This window comes from Pteropus vampyrus, unplaced genomic scaffold, assembly GCF_000151845.1.
Source record: "Pteropus vampyrus isolate Shadow unplaced genomic scaffold, Pvam_2.0 Scaffold218, whole genome shotgun sequence".
Lineage (NCBI taxonomy): Eukaryota > Metazoa > Chordata > Mammalia > Chiroptera > Pteropodidae > Pteropus > Pteropus vampyrus.
Genome location: NW_011888999.1, coordinates 2117355 through 2145167, shown reverse-complemented (window position 1 = coordinate 2145167; position 27813 = coordinate 2117355). Strand labels below are relative to the sequence as shown.

The 27813-nt window shown below is 35.1% G+C and overlaps 1 protein-coding gene and 1 long non-coding RNA gene across 4 annotated transcripts; one reads left to right on the top strand and one right to left on the bottom strand.

Annotated features, from left to right (window-relative positions):
- The first annotated feature begins 94 nt into the window (after positions 1 to 94).
- LOC111747338 lies at positions 95 to 5023 on the top strand. Its single transcript, XR_002783506.1, has 2 exons — positions 95 to 2202; positions 3879 to 5023. It is a non-coding gene; the product is annotated as an uncharacterized LOC111747338 (long non-coding RNA).
- Positions 4839 to 27813, bottom strand: PCF11 (PCF11 cleavage and polyadenylation factor subunit). Of its 3 annotated transcripts, none has more exons than XM_011373132.2 (16): positions 27283 to 27813; positions 23511 to 23636; positions 21459 to 21647; positions 20897 to 21091; positions 18860 to 19977; positions 18281 to 18461; positions 17691 to 18174; positions 15589 to 17150; positions 13672 to 13771; positions 11038 to 11157; positions 10407 to 10512; positions 8504 to 8687; positions 7859 to 8014; positions 7372 to 7464; positions 6830 to 6865; positions 4839 to 5951 (listed from the first exon to the last, which is right to left on the bottom strand). In XM_011373132.2, the coding sequence occupies exons 1-16, from the start codon at positions 27472 to 27474 to the stop codon at positions 5736 to 5738; spliced, it is 5058 nt and encodes a 1685-aa protein (XP_011371434.1). In that variant the 5' UTR covers positions 27475 to 27813; the 3' UTR covers positions 4839 to 5735. The 3 variants fall into 3 exon arrangements, with proteins under 3 accessions (XP_011371434.1, XP_011371435.1, XP_023394111.1); XM_011373133.1 differs by having other exon boundaries at positions 18084 to 18174; XM_023538343.1 differs by lacking the exons at positions 4839 to 5951; positions 6830 to 6865; positions 7372 to 7464; ... (2 more) ...; positions 10407 to 10512; positions 11038 to 11157 and adding an exon at positions 11227 to 11539 and having other exon boundaries at positions 27283 to 27785.

The window sequence follows — 27813 nt, the reverse complement described above, 5'->3', positions numbered from 1 at the left end:
TACGAAGGTAGCATAACACTAATAGAATCTATACAAGGATAGTGAAAAAAACATGGCTTAGTCTCGTTATGAATGCACATGCAAAAATCCTAAGGAAATTATGCAGCCAGCAGTGCATTAAGAATAATACATAACCAAGTTGGATTTATCCTACTAATACAAGGATGAGTTAACATTAGACAATGTAGTAATAAAAATTTCCTAATTTAATAAAAGAAAAATCATGTAATCTTAATTGATAATAAAAAGCACTTGAAAAATTAGCATCTATTACAGATTCAAAAAGAAGAAAAAATTCATGATAAGTAATAAAAGGAAGCTTGCTTACTGGATGAACAAATGAATAGCACACTTAATTTCACAGTCCAGGTTATCTGCTATCATTCCTACAATTCACTATTCTGAGAATTGTGGACGCAATTTAATAGTAAGCAGGATATATAAGGTATGAAATTGGAACGGAAGAAATTAAGACATGATATTGTTTACCTGGGAAATCTAAGACAACTGTAAAATATTGTTAAATATGAGAATAAAGAGCTCAGTAAGATGGTAAGCTATCATAGCAACATAGAGAAATAAGATTTCCCATAAACTAGATAGAATCCATTTTTAAATGTGAAGGAAGATCTCATTCACATTAGCAGTAACAGTGGTGAAATATTCTAGGAATTAAGAAGTGAGCAAAACCTACATAAAACCATAAGACATAATTTATGGATATTATAGAAGATCCAAATAAATGGAAAGATATGCTATGTCCCTGTGAGGAGGCTCAGTATTATAAAGATAGGATTCTCCTGAGACTAAATTTGTTGCATATTTCATCAAGTAAAAATTCTAACAATTTTTAGTGGAAATTGGCAAGATGATTATTTAAAGTTTATCTGGAAGATTATACAAGATTAACCAAAACATTTTTGGAGAAGAATTAATGAGGACTTACCCAAGTAAATATTAGAACTATAAAGCTAGACTCAATGTTGAGAACAGGGTGGTATTGGAACAGGACTAGACAGATTAGTGGAACCAAACTAGAATCAAGAAATAACCCTATGTATTTGTTTATTTTAGAGGTGGAAATTTTCAAATACAGAAATGTGAGGTCTTCAATATTTTTGTACACAAAAATTTCAGAAGAATTCAAGACATTAACAAATATAAAGTGTTGGAAGACATACAAAAAATTTTGTAATTCTTAAGAAAGCCTTCCTAAGCAAGATAAGCCCCAGAGACCACAGAGAAAAAAGTATATAAACATTTAAAATATAAGAATATGTTACTGTGAAGTTGAAATCATAGAATACTTAATGTTTATTATCTTCTAAAAATTTTAGAAATGATTACAATAGAATATTAATGAGCAAAAAACATAAAAATACCAAGAGCAAGTTAACAAAGGAAAGGATACTCATAGAGGAAGACTCTTTTGTGCATCACAATGATTAAAAGATTATGGATAATGGGTGTTTAACGAGGTTGTCTGAACAAAGCACTCTGAAGACCCTGCTGGTGAAAGACGAAAGTGGTGAGACCCATGAAGGACAATTTGGCAGTATCTGTCAAAATTCAAAATATATATTACCCTTCAACAAGCAACTATCTAGTTGTAAAATATTCAAAATAACTTGCTCAGATATGTTTGCTAGGATAGTCATTGTAACACTTTGTAATTGAAAATAATTAGAAATTTGAATATCCATCATGAAAGAATGGCTAAATTGTTACATTCATTGTATGAAATACACAGTAGTAGAAATGCAGCTCTGCATGCATTAATCAACATGGAAAGAGCTGTAAGATGCCAAATGACAAAAGGCAAAACAGTGCATATGTGATCTCATTTAATTTCTAAAAGTTACTTTGTAAATGAATTTTTTTCGAAGTTTGGGAAGGATATACCAAATTAGCTGAGTGGTTACTTTATAGAACAAGAAAGAGGATGTGAAAAGCTATTTTCTATACTTCTTATATTTGACTTTTAAAGTTATTTTAATTCTTCCTAAGTAAAATTATAGAAGCACAAGAAAACATGCACTATCACATAAAACAAAAGAAGATACTTTTAAGGAGTATATGGGCCAGGAGAGATTAAGAGGCTAAGAAAAACACTGGTTTTGGCAAGGAGTCATTGAAAATACTCGGGAGATCAATTTTAATGAAGTAGTCAAGATGTGAAAACCAAATGCACAGGATTTCAAGGTAAGTGAGAGACTGACATGAAGTTTCTCAAGTAAAACAGGTTTCAGAACACACTGAAGTGGGCATCTCGGCATTCCAAAGAATTGGAACACTTGTAAGTAGGAAGCCTATGGTTCCAATTAGTAAAAATGGCTAGTCCTCTCCATCTCTACTTCAGGTTTCCCAGAGTGGCTAATCAGGTTGTTTCCATAATCTACCATAAATCAGCTCTTTGCATCTATGTCGTGAGGGAGCAGGGCCAAAAATTGAACTAAGTAGGTTTTGGTTAACCATCTCTGAGCCATTGTACCCTCTCCTCTTAATACTTTGCAGGCAGTCTTGCTCTCCATTTCTTGTGTACCTCCAAACCCTCACTAGGGCACCCCACTGATGCTTTTTGGCTTATTCTTTAACTTGCTCTTCTACCCCTGCCCAACAGTATCCAGTATTTCAAGGAGCTTACCCCATTTAGGATTAGGAGTATATTACCTACTCCTACATGTAGAAGTTCAGGCCTTGACAATAGCCTGATTTTTCATTTCTACCTCCAGATGACCACCTTTATTCAGCAAAATCTTTCCACTTGGAGACATGGTTAGATACCTCCTTGAATTTTCCTGAATATTTTGTGCGAACCTCTCAGAGCATGTTAGCCATTAAAATAGGCTGGGGGGAAAAAAACCAGCCAGGAAAATAGCATCTAGAATTCTTTTAGGTTTAGCTCTTAAATGAGAAACTTTAAATTTTTAGTAATTAGGTCCTTATTTTTCTCCCTAAAAGCTTATTTTCAGTTGAATAACAGATTGTAGTATTGTCCAGAACATGAACATTGGAAGTTTTAAGTATGTTTAACTCAGGACATTGTAAAGGGTATAAACTATGAAATTTGTAGTTTTCAGGAAATGCAATATTCATTTTATTCTCACAAAAAGCCAATGTTCCATCTTCTCTAAGGCCTTCAGCTTTCCCTGCCATACCTTCCAGTATGGATTACTAGTTCTAGTTCCCAGTGCTATATGTTGACTACTTTCCATCTTTTGAGGCTAAGATTCAGTGTTTCTGATTTCTAGATCAGTTATGAGTTTTGGCTATTCATTAGAATCAAATATAGAACTTTTTAGAACATTAGTTTCAAGTGTAACTATGGAGCATCTTAAATATTAGAAGTGTCTCTGAGAAGTTACTGAGACTCCAGAAATAAGGAATCTTAATATTCAAAGTGATTCTAATGCATAGCCCAATATGAGGGCCAGACCTCTATCAAATCACAGATGACATCTAGGCTCCTATTGTAAAGAAAAGCTAAAAATTGACTCCTTGATTCCAGATCTAATTCCTGTGACCATCTCAGTACTGTCCCTCATCCATTCTACAGCTACTTATTCTTGTGCTATTGGTCTGTCCAGCTCAGACATCAGTCACATCTCTTCAGCCTCCCCCCAAAGAGCTTTTAACCTTACATGCTAACTTCTCTATCTCGTTCTAATTACAATTAAACTCTCTAGTTTAACTTTTTCAGAGTAGCTTACTGTTCTGTCACCTATCAATCAATCACCCACACAACATATTATAACTGGTGTTGGTACTCGTAACCAAAACTTCAGTCAATAGATGTGTCTCAATCTTCCCATGTTTTTTAAACTTTGTTGACTACCCATTTGAAATTTCTTCTTCCACTGCTGGTTTTTTTTTTACAGTAATGCCTTCTCAACCTTCCCACCTGAGTCCAAATGTTCCTCAGAGAACATCTTCCTCGATACTCTTGGTGTATTGGTATGTTTGAATGTCACTTTGTCTGTCTTCTCCCAAAAAAGTCACACACAGCAGGAAATGTTTTCTACAGTTTTTGGATACGGACCCCAGCACTTCTTCCATGACTGTTCATGTGTGTTCAAAAGTTTAACTACCACATTATGTGTTTAACTCTCAAATCCAGTGAACACTTAACTCGTTTTCTTACCGGACCTCTCCGTAGCATTCGATAATTTCTTTAAAATTTTATTCACTTAAAAAAGCCAGCGTTAGGTGCAGATAATAGGATATTCTTTTTAAAATGTCTAGGGGCTCCCATGGTTATCAATATAGTACTCTTTAGTATGACCAAGGAAACTATAGAGTAACTGGATTTTAACCATATAAAAATTAATTTTTGAAAACACGAAGTATTTTCAAGCCTTTACATTTGCTGTTCAGATACCCTTCCCACCAATGTGGACTCCACTCCTATTTATCATCCAAGAAATATTTCACACCTCTATCTTGCTTAACCTATCCCCAGGTAGTTTGGTGTGCCTATTTCTATCCTAGCATTAATCTTAGGGTACTTTTTTTAAATTGTAGAAATATAAACTAAAATGAAGCAAAGCCAAGTTTATGTTCTTGTTCTACAACTTTCTAATGAGTGATTTAATTTCACCTGTAAATTTCACCATCTACCAGGTAGGACTAGAGAAAATATATGTAAAAAATTTGCCAATGCCTAACCATATAGAAGTACTCAACAAACTGACTCATGTTTATCTCCAAAAGATGGCAAAAAAGGTTAATCACGCATCTCAGAGTGCCTGGCTCATAGCAGGTGCCACAATGTTTTAAAGAACAGGTGATGAAAGAAATAAGAATTAAGTCATGCAAGAAATAAAAAGACAAACTAGAAGTTTCTTCATCATTCTATTTATTACATGTATGAATATTAACATCTCATGGTATCCATCTAATTCAGTCAAAACCAACAAATGAAAAAAGTTAACCATGTCTCAAATGAACTTACAGATTCCCCTGTAACTTAAAATAGAAATATGTTCATCTGTATTAAATCATGACAAATTTGAAAAATGTCATTTAAAAAAAAAATCACCTTTAGTACTTAAATATATTTGTTAATCGTTTGATGCCATCAGTGTCCAAGTTCAAGAATAAAAGTTGCTTCATTAGATACTTTTCAAAAATGGACATCTGGATGGTTCTCTATAGCTGGAGAGAGAGAGATAAATATATATGCAAATATGTCCTATTTTATTTAAAATTTTTCAAATCTGGCTTTTCTATTTGAGGAAAGTCCTACAGCGATCTCTCATATCCCCCTTTTGAAGGATAAAACTAACTTCAGACTTTGCTGCTTTAATCATGGGAGATTACTAGAAAAAAATCTTAATGTCAAGGTTGCTGTTTAATTCCATTTTCACCCAATAAAAAGTACAGAAACACTGTATTTGATGGTGTGCATAAATATTACACTCCATGGATAGCAAAAATATTTTTATTTATAATTTACAGTTCCACAAGTGAAAAATCGTACATTTTTACACTTACAATTTCATTTTGTTAAATTTGCACACATCTACAGAACTTTCACACAACAAGCACCTGAAACTGTGCAGGCAGTAGGATATGCAAATACTAAAATGTATTTATTAACCAAATGATAGCTGAAGGCCCTGCCTCAGCTAGACAATTTAATATAGATATATGTCTATATATACATAAAAAATTCTTCACCGTCTAGATCCAACAGCAGCTTTTTTAAAAAGAAAAACATACCTTTCTCACTTTATTTAAACTGACTCGACTGTATCATTTTCTGTTTTAATTTCAGTGGGCGTTGCTATGCTTTCCTCTGTACAAGCTGGTGGAGTATCAATTTGTTCTTCCTTAACTTTAGGACTTTCACAGGGTTCCTGCAATTCGTTTTTGACAATGTTCAACATAATGTTCAAGGGGTTTTCAACTGGTGTCTTGCTGGGAGATGGTGTACAATCAAATGAAGATGTCTACAAAATGAAAAGCCCTATTAAGTACTGATTAAAGTTCAAAAGTATCACAGTAAATGACATAAGACCCTCGGATGGGGAAAGAAACAAACATACACATACCAAATGCAACTGAACTACCGACTTCTCCACAAAACATGCCATAAAGGCAGACAAGTAGCAAAATGTATACTAAGCATTTAGTATATACTCAGTTCAGAAAAGCAGTAACCAATAAAAGGCCAAAAGAAATTGATTATGATAACCCATACATATATCTTGGGATCTTTGTGACTATCCTAATTTCAAATACTCAGGATTTTAAAAAATCCCCACAAACCCTCAAAACATCCTAAAAAGCCTTGTCTTTTGATTCCCTAAGTAGATCTACCAAACTGCCTCTTGAACCTGTAGAACAAATATGAAAGGCAAAGTATTCTACTGTTTAAAAAAATAGTCACTCTACAAATTATGAAAATTTGAACTAAGGGCAAGAGAATGATGTCTTTTTCAGATTTCATGTGTAATTTAAAAAAATTACTTCTATTTTACATGGCTGAATGGAGTATGTAAGAAAAAAAGCAGTAAATGTTCCCCTTTAACTCTAGAAACCTGTTCCCTTCATGATCCTTCTCATCTTTCAGTTTTCCTCACATTTCTTTAGGATTAGTGCTCTAATAAAAGACATCAAGTTTCAAGTGAATAGAATGCAAGGAATTACACAGTAATTTAAAAATTTGAATCAGATTCTATCAATCTAGCACTAATAAATAGAGAACCACCTATATGCTACATCAAAACACAAACAGCCCAGTAACTCAATAAGATTAAAATAATATTGCTGATGCAAAAATAACAAAATTTATTAATGTAAATAAAAACAGTAACCAAGAACTTACATTTTGATAATCTTCATAACATGATGGATGATAAATCTGAAGCCAAAAGAAAAAAGTTAAGTAGGTATTCACATGCATATTCATTTCTAATCGCTATTCTAATAAGATTTTCTTTTCTAATTTAAACCAGAAGATAGCTATCTTTGGAAAGGAAACGAAAATCATTTGATCACAAAACTGGATAAAAACAAATTTTTCATCCTGATTTCTCTTTAAATTTGGCTTTCTACATTTAAGTAGATAACATGGTATGTTACCAAGATAATAACAGTTTTGATGATGAAATATAAATTCAGAATAGTGTGGCTGGGCAGGAAAAAAGACTACCTTCAGATGACTTAGTCCTGGGTTTATCATTAACTAGTTATGCAATCTCTTATATAAAATATAGAATTGCTAAGATCCCTTCCAACTCAAATACTGACTCTAAATTCCAATATCTTAGCATGATCTTTTTGATTAAAACCAATAAAAACATTTCTCTTTCAAAGTAGTGGAAAAAAACTAATCTTAAAACTTTCTTATAAAGAACTGAAAATTACCTTTCCATCTACTCTAATAGCATTTTTTAAATGCCATTCTTCCTCTTCTTCATCCCAGTATTGTTCAAATTGTTCTTGACAGATTTCACAACTCTAAAATAGAATCACATAAAATGAAATTTACTAATAAGACATATCTAATTCCATTAAGTAAAAATATATAAACATTTTGTTAAGTGGAGAAAGGAATTTAAGAGTTTTCTGAAAGGTTAATATTCAATACATAATACAGATACATGTTCTAAGGATTCTGCATTCTTCATTGCAAAAATAGTTAACATTTCACTGCTGTCAGTCACTAATATTATGTAACTAAATGGTTATAAAACCCAAAGCCAGACCATAGAGTACAACTGAAAAGTAAAGCTTACAAGAAATCTTAAAAACAGTAAAAGAAGGATGTAAATAAAGTGACATGTTTATGATTATTTACTTAAAGAAGTGAAAGACATGACCAGAGGTAGAAAATTTAACATTCTTCTCTTACTTCAACTGCTCCAGCAGGCCCCGCAGGTACACTTTGGAACTCCTTTTCTTTAGCAGCCTCCTGAGTTTTGAGCACAACTTCTTCATGCACCTTTTCAAAAAACTGGCTTTTTGCACGTTCTTCCAGATCAGCTATTTCCTCAAATTCTATCCAGTCCTTAAAAGAAGTTGATTTAAGAAGAACATCTTCATTTGTTTCTAAACTTTTACTGCATATCTTCAATATAATGCCATTTAAAGGTAAAGGTACATTCTTCTACAACATGCTTTAATATTATTGAAAACTATCCCTTCTCTTTGAGCCCCATAACTAATAGACAACATAAAGCAACTAATTAACAATTAAGATCTTAATATTAATTTTCCATTACCTCTAGAGTTACTTAACTAATTTAAACAAGACATTTCGTGTATAATTTTTTCTTAAAAATTCAGTCACAGCAACTTGGAATTTTAGACCTAGAAGAAATCTGTGTCCTACTCTAATCAGCAGAAAACATATAAACATACATATTAAAATGTATTTTTAAGGTCCAATTTTATTTAAAAAATTCACACGTTAGCTCTCGATAATTATTTAAACTAACAAACTTTTAGAATGCTATAATTTAAAGGCTGAGATTTCAGAGGCATATGGATTACGTACTGTTAAACTGTAGTACCAGCGTCTATGAGTGACTTTTCTGCTAACGTCTTTTTCAGTTCTATTTTGCCGATAATGCCAGTCCAAGTGATCTGCGTATACATCAGTCTGTGATGTTGTAAACCTCATTCCACAAGAGTAACACTGAATACCAGTGTAAAGTCGATTTATAACACTATCATAACGTCTATTTTGAAAAAAAAGAAATAATCTTTAGTTATAACATGGTTTAATGGACTTTAAAAAAAGAGCAGTTATAAAATTATAAATACTTTACTTTTCTACATTCTAATAATGGCGAAGCCATTATTATGTGACTAATGTTTCAGCCAAGAGCTGGCTGCCAATACCCAAAGATCAATATTAGTCTCTAACAGTGTATCACTGATCCTCTTTTTCCTTAACTTTGCTAAATTTTGGAACACAGAATCTATCTTCTTACTGACAGACCTGGCCCAGTTACTTATTTCCTTCTAGCTAAAAATGACCATTCGCTAACTAAAAAGCAATAATTTACCTGCTCTTAGACTAGTGTCAATATCAAGGTGGCTACAGCAGGTGGCTATGATAGAATAATTAGATTTCACCTCTACAGAACTTTGGAGTTCTGAATAACTCAACTGTCCCACTCTGGTCTAAAGAACAGTGAAAGAGATACAGAAGAAATAATAATTTTAAGGATAACTATAAAGAAAAATTAGAAGACTAATAGGAAACTTAGGTTAGCAATAAACATTTTTAAAAAAATTCTGGGCTCCCTATTCAGAAAGAAATTGTATAAAGACCATGTAAGTAAACAAACAAGGCAGTATTTAATTTGAAGATAACTTTTTAAATAGAATAAAGCAAAAGACAGTAAGTACACTAGTACTTTGTATACCAGCAAACAAAATATTTAGTCATAATATTAATAATAATTTAATGAAAAATTGTTATAAAAATAGATGGAGGAGAGCTAGTAGAACAATAGACCTAGCATAATCTTCACTTTCAGAAAGTCAAGAGACTTCTAAACATGATAAATCAAAAAACATGATACATCAGAAAAATATGTATCTTGTGAAAAACAGAGAAGTAAATGCCAGGAGCCAGAGAAAATGAGTTCAAAAATGGTTGCCACTGGGTGAAGAGTAGTACTAGGAGAAAAGGATGCCATCTTTATTATTGTAACGCTTTCATTATAAAGCTTTAACTATATGAAAGCATTACTTTGGGGGGAAAAAAAAACATTTTAAAAGGGTGAAAAATATTAGTAGTTCTATTTTCTATTAAAGTACTCATAAGGATATAATGAATCCATAAAGCAGATTTAAATGTCTTTTTTATAAGCAATAGAGGCAGGAGAACATTATGAAGATATGTACTAAATGTTAACAGTGGTTATCAAGTAAGTGGGAATTGTAGGTAATTTTATTTTCTTGATTTTATTTGTATTTTCTAATTTTACACAATGAACATGCATTACTTATAAGTGAAAATAGGTATTTGTAAATTCTAAATACTAGACTACAAAAATCTAATTTTCTTAACTCCAAAAGCATAATATCAATTAAGAAAAAATAATAATAATGAAGATAAAAAAGAAGACAAGTGATTATTGATACCTAATATTTAAACTCCCTTTATTTGCTGTACCAAAACACAATGTAAAAAAATAGAAATTTTGAGGTAGCCTTCCTTTTGACCTAAATACTTATGCAGCAGACATATTTTAAAAAGAGATTTAAAAACAGGCTTTCTAAAGTTTATGTTATGGATATATTATAACATTAAAAAAAAAAAATAGGCTTCCAAAAATTTAAAAACAGGAGTAAAAATGAATAGCACTAATAATAATATCCAGTGTTAGTTAAAAATCACTGTCCCTTTAATCTTAGAAAATTAGAAAGAAAATCAGATTACATACTGTTTCAATTCTTCAATTGTAAAATTGGTAAGATCTGGAACATCTTGATCTTCATTTTGATCCTCCTCCTCTTCAGGGGAAGGCTGAGCAGCAACTTCATTTACTTCTTCAATTGAAAAGAAACATACCAATTTCTCAATACAATTCTCCATGTATTCTTCTTGGGGAATGCTCTAGTAGTATAAGTATGTGGAGAACCCCATCTTGTCTATTCAGCGCTTCTAATCTTACATTTACTGGCCAAGAAACCTAATGCAATTCTTTATTTTAATAAGTGGTAGGAGGCCTGATATCTTAAAAGTCAATTTTCAAAAAATTTACTTCATCAATATTCAAGCTATTTTAAAAAGCTAAATTAATATAGAATAACTAGTAAAAAGTCTGCACATTATACCTACAGGAATATTAGTCAATTGAAACAAAGTCCATTATAAAAGTAATAATTCCAACTTAGAAAATTTAAAAAGAATTTCATTATAAACCAATGACATTAGATTTTAAAAAAATAAGAGTCTACCTAAGAATTCAATTATCATAAGAACTTTTATCATAACTTACATCGTTTTATCATATCCTACATCTTTGTAACTTAATGGAGCTTTGTGTAGATTAAGTATGAAAACATACTTACGTGTTGTAGCTGAATCAGGCTGGGACAATTTAAGAATTCCTGTTTTTAGCAGTTTTGAAAATAATTCATTTACATCCACCTGACTGAGATGATTATCAGGATATGCCTTAGGAAGGGCTCCTTTAAAAAAATAACACTCTTAAAATGAAAGTAGAACTTAAAGATACAAGTTATACTGAGCATTTTTCAAAGTTTTCTTCAAGATGTCCTATCAACAATAAATTTTACAAACTCTTATTAAGGATGAGTCTAAATTATCTCAAAAGCTCTTCAAATAAAATTTTCATTTAGGTAAGCAAATCATCACCTCTTAAAAATATATTTTAGGATAAATACTGAAAACACTGATACTTTATACTCATACTCCCTTCTATGCAATGCAGCACACCACCTCTAGTTCCAACTTTCCACCTTTCTGATTTTCTATTCCTCATCTTCTAATGGTACTGGGAAAGGTAGTTTTGTATAGATGAAGCAGATCACCATCTCTTAGTACAGATTTCTAGGAAAAAAATACCCAAAGCCTAAGTGGAAGTTCTCCTGCCCTCCCTCCGACCCATAACTACCCAGAGGAATTCATGCAGGGGGATGAGCCATGTGGCTCAGAGTATAGCTGCCCCTTTGACCTTTGCTTAATTATTGACCTTGCAAAGCAGCTCAGAGTATTCCTAAACAGGTGTGAGGTTTACTAAAGCTTCAATAACTTGAATAAATGAAGCAAGGATAACAATCTTCTCCTTAAGCTCACTAGTGAAGATTCAATCCAATTACATATTTTGCTAAGCACTAATCTTATTATAATTCTTTAACTGAACTATAAAAATAATATTTCAATGTAGTTGTATGTCACTATTATGCATCTCACTCACTACACCTCTAGGAAAAGTTGTAAACCACTAAAAATTCCTCTTCATGGCACAAATTCAATTTGCATCCACAATACACAGAATCCTGCCCCTAACCACTACATATTCTTTATACTTAGTATAGCGTCTTGGACACAGAAGGCTAATTAACGTGTTGAAATGTCTGAATACATAAATAAGTGAACCTCAAAAGTCAATTATGACAGGGTTTCACATACAAGTTTAACATTTACATTCCATTACAATTAGCTAGCTATTTATATGTCTTAGAGTCATAACTAGCTATTCACATGTCTTTGGACAGCCAAGTTTAGTGATCAAAAGCATAAACTATGAAACCAGACTCCTCGGATTCTAACTAGAAATTCCACATTCCAGTTATAACATGATCAACTTGCTTATCTGTGCCTCAGTTTCCTCTCTACCTATAGATAGAAATTGTTCTTATCTAAGGTTACTATGAGCATTAAATGAATATTAGGCACTGATGTGCATAAAAAAGGAAAATTTGCAGTTTTTGCACACTATCTCACGCCACCGACCCCAATACAACAAATCCCCTACTCAACAAGAAAAACTAAATCCTAAAGGACAATACATTAATATCACATTTTACAAGTTGCAAAGTACTTTTGCATATACTATCTCATTTCTCTGTAAAAAAAAAAAACAAAAAACCAACTCCCAGGCAAATGCTGACTACAGAGGAAGAAACTGAACCCTAGAAAGTACTTCTGCTTATATCCTGCCCACCAATAAGGCAACAGATGGAGATTCTAAGCCTGGTCTTCTAACTTTAGATCCCAAATTCTTTCTTTCCCTTTTCATTACAATGACAACAACGACAAAAACATTAAAAAATATTAATCCTAATTGTCAACCTAGAAATTAAAACCAAAAAGTTTTCAAATTAATTGAATAAATTCCTTATGATGACAGAGTTTAAGAACTATTGCATAAACCAGACCTTAACTCCAATTACACTTCAGAAGTTTTGGACTACTCCCTAAATTTGTAAACTGAACACTGACTGCCATGATAGAGCATGTTTCTGAAGATTCAGAAAGCCAGTACCATCATGAGTTGGTTGAGCTAGTTCTTGATACATTAACTTTGCTATTATTTCACAAATTATTGTAATTTATATACTTCTCATTTTTCACATATTAAAACTCCAATTCATTTTTAAAGCCCTCGCATCCAATAGTTATTGTACCCCTAACAATACTGTTATGTCTCACCCTACAGTCACTTATCAGGGGACCAGGCTAGGTAATCACAGAAGTTTTTTCCTACTCTTTTACATGTTGGGTATAGTTATTATTTGACTGTCCATAAAGACATATGAATGAATCTATAAGGCTATGTCCTCAGTATTTAATGTTTACTGGATCATCACACACATACACACAAAACAAAAACTCAAAATATCAAATATTTGAGATTTCTGAGCTTTGTCATTTATTTCAACACAAGTGTCACACTCTTACCTCCTCACCCTCCAGCTTCTACCTAATAGGTTTCGCTCTCCCTCTTTTTTATGGTCTACTGGTCCTGGCTAACCGTCTTTTGTTGTAAATAGGATCAATGTGAACACACATCAACAAGGTCAACAAATTCAGAGAACAAAATATTCTACCCAGATTAAATTTCCCTAAATCACATATGCCCTCTCAAAACTGTCATTTTCTAAAATTGACAAGATAGATATTCAACACCACAATAATTATTTGTCTTTTGAAAAACACAAAATTCAGAAAGAACATACCTGAAGGATTCTGAACAAATGCTCCTGGATTTTGTGGATGAACTGGTAAAAATTGTTGTCCTTGGCCAAATGGTACTGGCTGAGCAACACCAGTCAGAACCTTTAAGAAAAACCTTAGTTTTAAGAATATCTCTTCCATATTTTAAGTAAAATTTTAACATTCTAATCACGTAAGAATATTCACAGATATCATAAGGCCTGGTTTCTATGATAATAAAAGATTTGCTAGTGTAACTCGACTGGGTCACTTCACTTCTAGGTTTTCTACAAAAAAGAACAATAATGACTTCCCTTATCTGTTTCATAGCACTGTAAAAGAACTAAAAATAGATGTGTAGCTTGTTTGAAAAATTGAAGATACCATGCAAACTTACAGTAGCCAACAACTGTGTGACCTTACACAAACACTTCACCTTGTTGGTGCTTTCCTTTATCTTACAAATAGAAAAACTGACATCCAGAGATGTGACCTATACAGGGTCATAATGGCTAGTGAGCAGCAAAAATGAGACCAGTACTCCCAACCTGATCACAGATGTCAAAAGCCTGTTTTACTAAGCAATCTGAACTCCTTTCTGATCATCCTCCTTGGCCATATTTCAGTTGTTTACAAAGTAGACTTTTATAAAAGACATCAAAGGAATGTTGAAAAATAAAACAGTCGTGAAACAAGTACTGTACAGGCATACAAATACTATTATTTGTAGTACAGTAAAATAAGACTTCTACATGCTGCTATGTAAACAAATATCCATTTATAAGGCTTGTTCAGTACCCATGTGAACTTTCAGTGGTATGTACACATAATAAAAATCCTACCAGTTTTGTATAACGTAAGAAACAAAACTAAGTGAAGTCCCATCATAGTTATTTGTCAATAACAGTATCATTTTTCTTAAGAACAGACAATAGAGTAAATCTAACTAGACAGGACAATTGTTTTTTCAAACTATTGGACGTCAAAAAAAGTATCAACAATGGTTATAAAACGCTTTTAGAAATCGTTCTTCTTATATTTTCTTTCATGCAATATTACTAATACAAAATGAACTTGTCCTAGTAAGAAAGTGTCAGCACCTGGAAAAAAAGTGAATTAGCCCAGAATTTCAGCAGGCAAGTAGTAATCGTTAAATAAATATCAACTGAATTAATCATAAATTATAAGCACATTGCTTTAAAATTATTTCAATATGCATTTTAAAATGTATGCAGAACAAGTACAAAAGAATACCAACAGGTAACAGGTAACTGTACATGTTTAGGTGATATAACAAATGCATCTGGGAGGCAAGTTGCAGGTTTGCTGTGTTGACATTAGTATCAAACAATTCTATTCGACTGGAATGACTGGAAAGGTGGTTAAGAGAAATAGAGAGGAAGGAAAAGAACCACAGACCATATAAGCATGGGCAATTGATTTTATTATTTAACTCAGACTAAGGAAACCTATAGTACTTTACTAGCTTTGAAGCCAAAAGAAAAACAAAAGCAAAAAAACAATGGGGAGGCTATCCATGTGCGAAGACAAGAGGTATATGGGAAACCTCTGTACCTTACAGCTCAATTTTGCTGTGAACCTAAAATTACTCTAAAAAAACCAAAAGTGTGTGTGTGTGTGTGTGTGTGTGTGTGTGTGTGTGTGTGAGAAAAGAGTGCACACGTGTGCAAGGGGAAGAGGGAGAAATTTCTTTTTCTAGATCCTAGAAGAGCTAAAATCAATTTTGGATTTAAATTGCAAATTTCAGCCCCAAGACTCTCTTCCACTTACCTACCATGTGAGATTTTGGAATACGTTAAAAACTTTCCAACCTACAGAATAAACTATCTACTGAAAACCTTCCACAAATTCTAGAAACATTAAAAATAGTTCATATATCTCCATAGAAAATTATTTTAGAATAACTACAGCAGACTTACCTGTTGAGATGCCTGAATATTTCCTACTGTTATTGGAGCAGGTAAATTGCCAAAGTTTCCAAACTGAGAACTCTGAAGATTCTTTTCATCAAAATAGTGTCCAGAAGCTCTGTTAAGGGGATTTGAGAAACTCTGGTTTCCAGGGCCATGTGGTCCATTAAAATTTGGTCCTTGAGGTGAATCAAATATTTGTTCATGTCTTTGGAACTGCAGTCCTTGGGATGGGGCATTAAAAGCATTGCCAGGTGGATCATTAAATGGACCAGTCTGATTGAAAGAAACTGAGTCAAGCCTTTGTGAAGGATGATTGTCAAATCGTGCGCCTTGAAGGCCAAGAGGGATATCAAACCTTGAAGCTTGCTGGTGTTGTGGACCATCAAATCTTTGAGGCACACCATCAAATCTTGGTTGAACCTGCTGTCCAGGTGGTCCATCAAACCTCTGTGGTCCTGGCTGACCAGTTCTTTCAAACCTAGGACCTGGCTGACCATGTAATCCATCAAATCTTGGCAAGAGCGATGGCTGACCTGGCTGCCCATCAAACCTTAAAGCATGACAACCTTCAAATCTTGGACCACCTTGACCCAGAGGCCCTTCAATTCTCATGCCACCTCCTGGTACAGGACCCTCAAATCTCATTCCACCTCCTTGTTGGACTAATGGTCCTTCAAACCTAATCCCAACCCCTGGTTGACCATGTGGACCCTCAAACCTAAGGTTCCCACCAAGATGATTATGTTGCCCTTCAAACCTCAGACCAGCTACTGACTGACCATGGGGGCCCTCAAACCTCATTCCAACTCCCTGCTGTAGCAAAGGGCCCTCAAATCTGATCCCACCTGCTGGCTGACCATGAGGTCCATCAAACCTAATTGCAGCCCCTGATGGGCCATGACCCCCCTCAAATCTAAGTCCACCTACAGGCTGACCTCGGGGATTATCAAATCTAAGTCCACCCACAGGCTGACCATGAGGTCCCTCAAACCTTAGACCACCCACAGGTTGACCTCGATGTCCCTCAAACCTGAGACCACCCACAGGCTGCCCCCCTGGTCCTTCAAATCGTAGACCACCTGCAGAGCCCTCAAACCTCAGACCAGGAGAACCTTCAAACCGAAAACCTCCTCCTCCTGCTTGACCAATTGGCCCCTCAAACCGCAGAGGTGTCCCTACTGGTCCTGGAGGACCTTCAAATCTCAAAGGACACCCACCTCCTAGCTGACCTTGTGGTCCTTCAAATCTTAAAGGGCCACCTCCTCCCATTTGTCCAGATGACCCATCGAACCGAAGAGAACCTGGTGTAGGAGGTCCATCAATTCTAGGGCTTAATTTATTAGGTCCTTCAAAAATCATCTTGGTTGGGCCATCTCTTGTTACTGATGGCCTACTAGGTCCATCAAATAATGGTCTATCTTCAGCTAAAGCTGTAAGTCGCTGATTTGTATCGAGGCCCGCGAATCGTGATGCTGGACCATCTACAAATGGTTTATCTGTATCTTCATATCTAGGTCGCTTAAGTGGAAAACGATCATTGAATGGTGATCTCTGCTCTTCTCGTACACCTTTTAAAAAGAAAAAATAAAATTTATTTTCCCTGAATCTGAAATTATTCGAAATTATCTTAAAATCTTTCTCTATTCATGTAAATGTTTATCCAAATATATTTATAACTATCTCACTTTATTGGAGGGGAATAAAAAGACAGCATCAAGCAGCAAGTTAAGAGGATGCCCTCTAGAGTCAGACACACCTGGGTGAAAAAAAATCCCCACTCTGTCAACTTACTATTTATTTGACTTTGAGAGCAAGTTATTTAACCTCTCTGGTCTTGTTTCCTATCTGTAAAATAGGGATAATATAAATTTCATTGGGTTGTGAGGATTAAATCAGATTACATATATAAAAAACCTAGTAAAGTACCTCACACACAGTTGGCCTTATAAATATTAGCTCTCTTCCCTTCCCTGAGGGAAAAAAAACAAATCAAAACAAAACCAAAAAAGGTAGTCTGAACAGTCACAAAAATCCATCCCCACTTAGCTTGTTCATTTTCCCTTCACCTTTGTGTGATTCAATAGGCATAATCTGATTTAACTTTCTACCTTTAGCAGAGACTTGCTCGTCATGTCTTCTCCGGCCCTCATGGGGTGAAAGATTCTCAGCATAAGTACGACTCCCAGATATAGGAGAAAGACGTCTTGCTCTTTCACTAAATTGTTCTTTTCTGTCAAACTGTGCTCCACTATTCCTACTTGCATGTTTACTTTTGGATGGCTCACATTCTATTCCAGACAACAAGGCATCAGTCAAAGGGTAGTCAAAAATATCAGGATCTAAGAGATCAAGTCTTGGAAATGAATGCTGAACCTGTGTCCTTTTCAGTTTTGCTTTATGTTCATAGTAGGTTAATTCAGCATCAGATAAGAGAGGTTTCTTTTTTAATCCACCTTTATTTTCTTCTGTAGGACTATCCCGTACATTGCATCTATGTTTACCTTCTTGATACTGAAATAGCTGTCGAATTTGATGCACAACAACAAGGAACTCATCCTGTGTAATTTCACCAGATGCTAAACGTTCACTCGTCTGCACAGGGTGATAAAAGGAAATCAAATATTTTAAATATAAAAAGTACTTACAAAAACACTTAAGACAAAGGAGAATGACGATTACATGGGATCATGGTAACTACCTTTTGAAGTAATTCTCTCTTGCTTGCAAGAGTTAACTCTTTAGGAATCTGAAGATTGGCATCTACACTTAATCGATGCTGCTGCTTTGGGGCTCGAGGTGACAAGATTCCTTTAGTGCTTGACCAGCTTTCCCTATGCCTTAGATGAGGAGATTTACTATGTTCATCACCCTGTTGTAAGCTGAAACCATAAAAGCAATATGTTACTTCATAAAATTTTTTAAAATACTTAGGACCGTATTTAAGAATCCTCTTCAAAGGATCTAGTTAAAATGAATATATGTAATCATAAAAGTTAATTAAATGACTAAGAGCACAAGATCTGAAGTCAGGAAAATCATATATAAATTCTATTCTGGCATGTCCTGGATGTGCAGCCTTAGGTAGATTAGTTAACCTTTCTAAACTTCAGTATCCTTATCTGTAAAATAGGACTAATAATGGTATTTAACCCATGGGGTTTTAAGAATTAAATGGAAAAATAAAGCACCAGTTATGGCACTCAATGAACATTATCCAATTTTTAACACTATTTTAAAATACATATATTCTGTTGATTAAAAAATGTTAACGTCCTACCTTTTACTTTCTTCCCAACCAGATTTCCATCTCTTGGTAGACTTGGAACTTTGCCAATTTTCTACATTCTCCTTTGGTTCAGTGCCTGATTTCATTGAATGCTGACTTGCAGTTTCTTGTGGTCGCTCCTCTTCAGTCTTTTTTATTCGCCTTGGATCTCGAATATCCTGTTTAGTACTTCTCTTAGCATTTCTTTCTTCCCTGGAAGGTGGCGTAAATTCTTCCATATGTGACTGCTTAACTCCTGATTGGCGAATCTTCCCAGCTTTGGGTGTCAAGGTTGGAGACATACTCCTTTGCCTTCGTTTGGGTGACCGCCTATCTCTTCTCTTTGGAGAATGAATAATTGGTGACCGAGACTTGGGTGATCGTGATCTTGATCGCTTTCTAGTACTAGATCTCCCTGGTTTTGTGCCCTGTTTTTCCGGTTCTTCCGTTATAGTATCCTGTTTTTGTACAATGCCATTAATGATTTTATTTCTACTTCCAACCAGTCTGTGTTCAGATGATTTCATATGTTCATCTTTATCCTTTTTTTCTGCAGTTTTTCTCTTCTCCTTTATATCATCATCTTTGCTATCAGTCTTATCCTGAAGATGTTTTTTTAATCTTGGATCTCTCTTGCTCATATCGGACACCCGTGTGCTTTCAGATTCCTGATTTTTCAAGTCTTTTGTGTGGGATAATTTGTTTTTCAAAGGTGATGGTGATTTAGATTTAGATTTAGATTTAGAATCTAATTGGTCAAGTTCCTTCTTGGTTATTTTTTCACCTGATTTACTTTTTTCTTGTTTGGATGAATTTAGTTTTTCAGAGGGTATAGTTTTACTTGTCTTAATATCAGATTGGTTCAATGTGTTCATTAGAAATTCTTTTCTGTGACCTTGATCTTTTCCATGAGAAGAATGTTGACTCATCCTATTAAGACGGGGATCGCGGTTAGTTCCTTTCAAATCTTGAATTTGTAAGGATGGACCTGGCCGGCTCTTCTCAGGTTGCACAGGAACCTGATGGGGAGCTTTAACTACCATAGGGGGAATTTGTGAAACATGTAATTTGGATGGTGCAGATCCAGGACCTAGGTTGGATGTCTCCTGCTGAACACTAAGAGAAACTGCCTGAAATACAAAATAAATGTTCATGTTAATACTGTAAAATATGCATTTTATCCAACAAGAAATTAAAACCTAAATACAATGCTTTATTCAATAAATTCATTTATTCAATACTGTATTTACATTGCATACTTATGGTTAAGTGGAGATTAAAGTAAAAAGACAAAGTTCATGGATGTGTGTGGCCTGTTATTTCTCAGTCCTTTACTTGGGGCTTTTAATATAATCTCTAAGCAGAATGAAAAAAAAATCCTCCCTCTTCCCAATCATTCAGGATTCTGAGCTAGATTACTAAGAAACTGCTTATTAAAAAAAATAATAATAAATACTGCACTCCAGCTGCACAAGTCAGTTATTTCAGCTAAATTCTGTCATAAAATTCAGTTCCTCTGAAAGTGGCACTGATAATGAACATACAAAACTCTGCTTCCTATACCTCCTCACTCTCAAGTTCAAGTGCTATGTAAAATAACTTAGTACCAAGTTATTCATGCATATAAATATGTAATCTTCTTGGGCTTCTTAATTTTGTGATGGCTTTTCTTTTGTAGGCTTCTAGGAACCTGATTTCTTCTCAGGAAGCTTAAGCACATAAAAGATTAAAGACTCTGCAAAACCACTTGCCACAACATATCTATCTTCATATTACAGTGATAAGTCCACATGCTTGATAAAACTGTTAACAAAACTAAGGTGCTATCTTAAAAGATAGCAATCCCATAGAAAAGTATTTGAAAGAAAATACTGTAGATATTTGAGTTTCACAATATAAAAATCTGCACTAATACATACACCATACTGTGCAAAATAAAAGTGGAAAAAGTACACTTAGTAAAAGTCACGTTAATTTAAATGTAAAATAATTACTTCTCTATTGGAAGACGGGTTTAAAATATTTAAAATGTAAATTTTCTCTACTTACCAGTTGTGCCTTAGCTTGCTCTAGTTCAAGCTCCAGCTTTTTCTGCTGAAGTTCTAACAACTGTTTTTGTTTTGCCAGTAACTGCTGCCTTATTAGTTGTTCTTGGGTAAGATTCTTTTGTATATCAGGAACAATTGGAGGAGTGGAGATGCTAGGAGAACTGACCACTGTACCAGGTGTTGAAGGCTCTTCGGGCTATGAGAGAAAATAATTTGTTAAAAAAAAAAGAAAAAAAATACATATATATATATGTACATATATAGCAGCTAAAAAGAAAGCTAAGAGGGAACTAAAAATTATCAGCCACTTAATACCATCCATAATTTTAAATGGCCAATCATGTCTAAAAATCACACAAAAATTTTCAGGAATTTAAAATCAAAATAAGCAATTATGTAACACCTAAACAAGACTGTATTTTTAAATGCACTGTGGAGGGGAAGAAGTTTTCTTAAACAGTTTTAAGACAGGGTGTTCTTGACATTCTAGCAAGAAAGTTAAAGCAGTCAAAATTTGACAGTTAAAACTATCAGTTATATATACCATTCATGTAAAAACTTACCGATTTATTTAAAAATTTAGGATTCACATGGATGCTAGATGTATTCACATTGGGGGGTAGAGGTTTAATAGGCCAAGCAGGATCTAACGAATTGACTCTGACATCCAGGGCATAAAGTTTCTTCAATGGGAATATTTCATCCCATGTAGAACGTAACTTAAATAAACTTTTTCTAGTATTTTCATCCACCTAGAACAACAGAACAATTCTATGGCTTGTTAAGTTACTATAAAATGTTTCAAATATTAAGAATAAAGCTAAATCAATCTCTGCTCTACTTCACAAACAGCACGCATACTGCTCATTCTAAATATATAAACAGCAACAATCTATTCAAGATATATTTGGTTTGCAAATGTAAAATTAATAAATTTCTCCCTCAAAAAGAAATTAGAAAAATTAAAGTCATTATCATCTAGCCTTCATGAAAGCAAGCAACTAGATAACTCTTTGTATTTTAAAAGTACAAAATGTCAAGCCCCAAATTTTAAAGCTTCACATAGCATTCCTAAAGTCACTCTTACTGTGGACAAAAATATAAAACTAGAACACAGTATATCTCGTAGCATAAATTTTTAAACTCATTTGCATTGTAGTACAAAGTTAAAATTAAAACAAAATTATCTCACTAACCAATGTGGTTAGAGTGTGGAAGGCACCTTAAAAATTGAAATTTATGAAATCTTATCCACTCATGAGCTTGGTTTTATGTAACTTATCTGCTTACGTTTATGATGGGCATAATATCTTTTAAATTAGCCATTATTTAGGAAAATCGAATAGGTATTTAACTTTAGAATAATAAAGCCCTGACTATATTCAAGTTTTTAGATAAAAATTATTTACTACAAGGTCATTTTCATCAACTGTAGTGCTGAGGCCCAGATTCAGTAAAGGTATTCCACCAAACACCCAAATGAATCTGAACATACTAAAACTGAAACCAAGAGGCTAGTTTAGCTCCCCAACTTCTATAAGGCAAAGTTAACTTCTTAAGAGTAAGCAGCTTTAGGTAAGCAGTATTTAGCTAAGGTCTACAATATGCTATTAACAAGCTCCTTAATACAAACTGAAATACAGCTTTCCAAATTTCTTCTGCATAAACTTAAATATTTCTTTCATAAGAACTTAAAGAAAAAAATGTCTCAAGTACCAACTACACATTTTCTAAAATATCAGTAAAATCTAATACTGAATAGTTCTTTCAAAATAATCCCAATTCTCGAAGTCTGACTTTACCAGATACACCGAACATCTACTAAAATATAGGAACTACCAACTTTTTATATTAGGAAACAATCTTTAAACCTAAATATCTTATAAACACCATTTTGCTCAGTGTGAAAGATAAAGCCTGACAGGAAGATAACTACTTCAGCAAATCCTTTGTCTTCCTCAACACAATACTGTATTTACCAAACTACGTGATACAATGTTATGGAAGGAATGTACAGTCTCTAGGTATAGAAACTGAACAAGCCTTTCTTCTAAACACTAAGGAGGGAGGGGAAGTAAAAAGTACTTCCAAAATAATTTAAGACATATTAACTGGTTCACCATTTACATATTCATATAAAATATAAAACATTCTTGAACAAAGTAACAAGAGAAAACATTTCCAGAAAAACATTAAGTTTCAGGCATCAATCAGAGGTTGAGACACTTAAGGATTATGCTTTTTTCTCCAGATATGAATAGCCAACATCCTAACATCAGAAACCTAAACAATGAAATTTGAAGTACTCTTGATAGCTTCAGATATTTTTGCCCACATTCTAGTGATGGAACAGATCTTCAAATGAATAAACTCAAGAAAAAAAATAATTCTAAAAGCAAATTCATCTTTTTTGAATGGATAATGTAAAACTCTTAGAATCTGCATTGAAAATTATAACATAAAACATTACTTTAAATAACTTTAGCATGGTACTTGATAAATGTCCAAGATAATAAAACATTTCACCACCCAAGAAAACCCAACACAAAGGCAAGTATTTATTTAATCAGGAACACATTTCTTAAAAATTCAAATGTTTCTAAATGCATATATACCTTTTCAAACACACAAATAAATGTTGCAACTAGATTTTTAGTAAAGGCAGTGAGATACTCTCGTCCAACGTTTTTCACGATAGAATCCATAAGGTACATAACAGGAAGCTTCTCTGAGGAAGGAGCCTGAATAAAAAGAAACTGAGAAGTTTAGTATAATGAATTGCCACCAATTACTGAGTTTTTAAACCTATAATACAGACCTCTATTTTTGTTGATACTTTTAAATATTAACTTTCATGAAACTTTTAAGTGTTCAAGTTCTCATCTTACAATTATCTTTGAGCATAGAAAATAAGCTCATAATCACCATTAAGAAAAACCTTAATCTCTAGTATTCATTTAATAGCATTTCAGGTTCATAATGTAAAGACCCGTTTTAAGTGATCAAAAAGTGAAGGGGGGAGGGGTTATTTTCTGTAATCCAGGTATAAGCTTTGTGACTCACATTACTTAAAACGGTGTGCCTAGACTCAATGTTAAGTTTTCACACTTGTAACAGAATCTAACTTCCACAGGCATATTTTATATGTTAAAGACTATGAAGCGTTTGTTACCTGTAAAATCATTAGGATTACTTCTCTAAAATCCAATGAATAAAGAAATTAAGTATACTTCACATATGAAGTTAATGGCAAAGAACACTTTTAAACTTGCACGTGAACATGCAGGAAGGTGCAAGTTGTTACTGCTGATACAAGAAAAACTGGATGGAGCAGCCGCTGATTCATGTAAATCAGGTTGAACTTGACTCTGGAAACCAGGATTTGTCCTGAAGATTTTCTTCACAGCATAGACTCGCCGTCGAAATATTTTTCCTCTGACATGCACAAACCAGGGGTTCTAAATTTGTGCAAAGCCAGTGTGGTGATGCTGATACAGGTGGCCCTTTCCAAAGCAAAGCAATGTTGCCCCAGTTCAACTGCAATGCCTACCCATCACTGGCTTTTAGAAGGCACAGCAAGTTTTCAGAAAGCATCAGCAGGTTCACAGACTTGCTGAGGAGCATTAAGACACACCATATAAACTAAGTGTTAAATCTGACTCCACAGGAGCAACCATGATTTAAAAACAAAAACAAAAAATTATCCCCATTTACCCATCCCATGTGTATAGGAATCTTAACCCTGAACAACACCCATAGCTACCTGTAGCTAGGGTAGGCTCACAGTTCTGCAGTACACAATGCCATATTTCACAAAACCAATTGCCCATACAAGTGTGTGGAAGTGCTCTTACTTCTGATAACACCTTTACTACAACCAAGTTGACTAAGGAAACCTTTGAATAACCTTGTATGAAAAAATTTTTTACGGTACTATCTAGTAAGAGTTCGCAAGGCCACTGCATGTGAGTAAACTATTAAGTATCAACACGTCAAATGCTTTATTGCTGTGTCTTTATCTTACCATGTCATGTTTTACACCATTTTAGTCATTGTTGTACTTATGAAGATAACAGGCTCTCTTTAAAACCAAAATCTGTTCAGTATGCTAATTTTATTGTACAAGTGAAGCCCTGTATGTATTTTTTTCTGATACTACTGCCTCATGGGAGGAGTCAAATTAGGTGTGAATTCTTAAGTTTAGTAATGCTGAGATGCCAGAGAATAAGGACACAAACATTCACCTCCAGAAACACAAAACCAAGCCAGTTTGCTACCAGATGACAGAAAATCCCCCCGCCCCCAACACCCTCAAACCCAACCCTGATTAAGGTTTTTTCCCCAGTGACCTTTACATCTTTTCCTCAATCTGGCTTACAAAAATAACCAGGAAGCGTGTGCCAAGAAAAATTTCAGCTTTTATCAGCAAATAGTCCATCTATTTTCACCACTCTGTGTAGCCATACACAAATACAAGTTTTAATGTGGTCACTATATTCAGCATTTACTTTTCACTTCTCGAAGGTCTTCTGGATCCATTTAAAACCCAGCAAAGAAACTTTTGAGTGACAACCTGAGCTGCTCAATTAATATTAGCTCTGTGAAATATTAGTTATCCCCCAAATTAGGTAATTAGATTTTTAAAAATCAATGTTATTTCTTTAAAACCCAAGTGGTTTTGTTTTAAAAGGCATTCAATGTCAAGCCTTCAACAGGGCAAAAACTAAGTTTCCATGTCCAACATGTTTGTGATATCAACAAAAAGGATGTTGAGTATGAGGAATGCTTCCTTTTTAAGTCTCATACTTTAAAAAAATAGCAATAGCTGTTTCACAGACATTTACAGGAAAAGGAGAATGAAGACTTGTATTTTAGCTCAGACTGAGCATGACAAACTTGTTGAGCCCTTAAAAAAAAAAGACACCTTACGTTTTACTCTTTAAATCTTTAAATTAAGGTATGAAAGGACCACCTGAAACCGTGTATCTTGTGAACAGATTTACCCAAGAGTGGATGGAACCTAAAGAATGAACCCAAGTCACTTAAAGACTTTTGTTTAAAACACACAACCACGTAGATAAAAATAAGTCTTGGAAGCAGATTCTACACCTTACAAAGGTAAATAAAAAAGACAAATACATATTTTATATGTTTTATTCACAAATTTTATAATACCAGTCACACATTTCAAAACCATTTATTAGAGTCAGACCACTCAGTTTTACACTAGACAGAAACCGCCTCTAAACAATATATCGGTGGTTGTTGTTAAAGTGGCCTTTTAAAAGGGGTTCACTCTGCTAAAAGGAGGCTCATCCTGATAATTTCAATCACTAACTAGAAAAAACTAAACCGTAAATACAAGCTTGAAAAATAACTTAAAACGTAGTGCTGGGAAGCTATTAAAACTCATTATGATAACTAAGTTTAACAGTAACTTTAAGTGACATATCACTCCCACATGAATCCATAGAAGAGGAGGACTACAGGGAAGTATAGGGTGGCAGAGGACCACTTCTGTCAAGGGGTGAAGAGAAGCAAGTCTTCACTATCAGGGGAGGAAAAAAGAGAAAAGGAAGAGGAGGGACTGAACTTTTCAAAAAAAAACTACAAGTACTTGTTACCCAGTGGGCCAGTTCTCCACCTACAGGTTGGATAAGATCTCCTCCTCCCTCCCCCCCCAAAACCCCACCCTCAATCCCAATTTCCCATATTTTGGGACAAATTAAGACACTCCGACAGGAGAATAAAAGTTGTATCTAGCCGCCCCCACCCCAAAATGGGGCTGACGGGTGTGAGCAGCTGCCTGGCTGGCAGGGAATGGATTCTTCTCTCTTCCCTTTTGCATCATGTGCTTTTCAGGCGCCATGTTGGGCTCCTAACAAGCGGCTGCTCCACTCGGGGCCAATTCCCTATTCCCACCCACCAACAGCTCGCTCCCAGGTCCCCCTTCACCTCCTTCCAACCCACAAAGCATAATTACCCAAAAGGGTACTGGGGGGAAAACAGGAGAAGAACCACTCCCCACCTTCCTGGGGGATTAAAAGGTATTAACTCTTACTTCCCCACACAACTGCCTTTAAGTCCCCCCCTCCCCAAAGGGCTCTATTCAAAGCGTGTGTGTCGGGATATACAATGCGGTGGCCTAAATAGGGAGTTGGTAAGCGGAAGTGGGACTCCACCCTTCATCCTCCCCACTCCCTCCCCCCAAGAGAGGCCCACGCTCGAAGCCTGGGCCAAAGACCGAGCCAGAGTTGGGCGGGGGGGAGGGGGGGGTTGGAGAGGAGGAACACTGTCCCCCTTTGGATGGAAGCGAGACCTGGGATGAGGCTGACACTAAAATCAGGGAGTATTAGAAGAATAGGAGGCTGCGGGGTGTATAAAAACCTTGGCGGTTTGGGCCTCGATGAGAGAGACGATCTCCTTGGCGAAGGGCAGGTTCTCCTCGGCTAGAATGGTCAGCATATTGATGTGCGGTTTGCTATTGAAGGTCAGGTCTTCGAGTGATGACTGATAATCCCGACAGGCGTCCTCCCGGGCCCCCGCAGTACCGGCCTCGGCCGGCGTCTGCTCTGACATTGCGCCGCGGCCCCCCTCCGAGGTCCGCCGCAGCTGAAGCTGAAGTCGCTCTCGATACCCCGCCTCCCTTCCGACTCCTCTTCCTCTCCCCGGGTCTCCCGCGGCTCCGGCTTCACCACATGCTGACCGCGGAGGGGGGTTGGGGGACGACACAGGGGGGACCTCGGGTATGAAACGCCGCCGTCTCACGGGTGATCTCCGGCCACTTCCAGCCGCCACAGAAGCTTCTTTCTCCACAGACACAAAATGGCGGCGGCAGTGGCGGCTCCAGCTCCGAAAATGTCTGTGTTCCCAACCGCTGCGTCGTGCGAAATGAGCTAGGGGAGGGGAAATGTGCGG

Bases quoted from the DNA above. Each gene is read 5' to 3' on its own strand.
- PCF11 (XM_011373132.2), bottom strand. From the start codon at position 27,474: ATGTCAGAGCAGACGCCGGCCGAGGCCGGTACTGCGGGGGCCCGGGAG. The intron at 11,158-13,671 runs GTATGTTCTTTC...ATTTTTTTAAAG, and splicing joins ATTTGTTCAGAATCCTTCAG to GAGCCCTTCCTAAGGCATAT. The intron at 6,866-7,371 runs GTAATTTTCAGT...TTTTGGCTTCAG, and splicing joins CTATTAGAGTAGATGGAAAG to ATTTATCATCCATCATGTTA.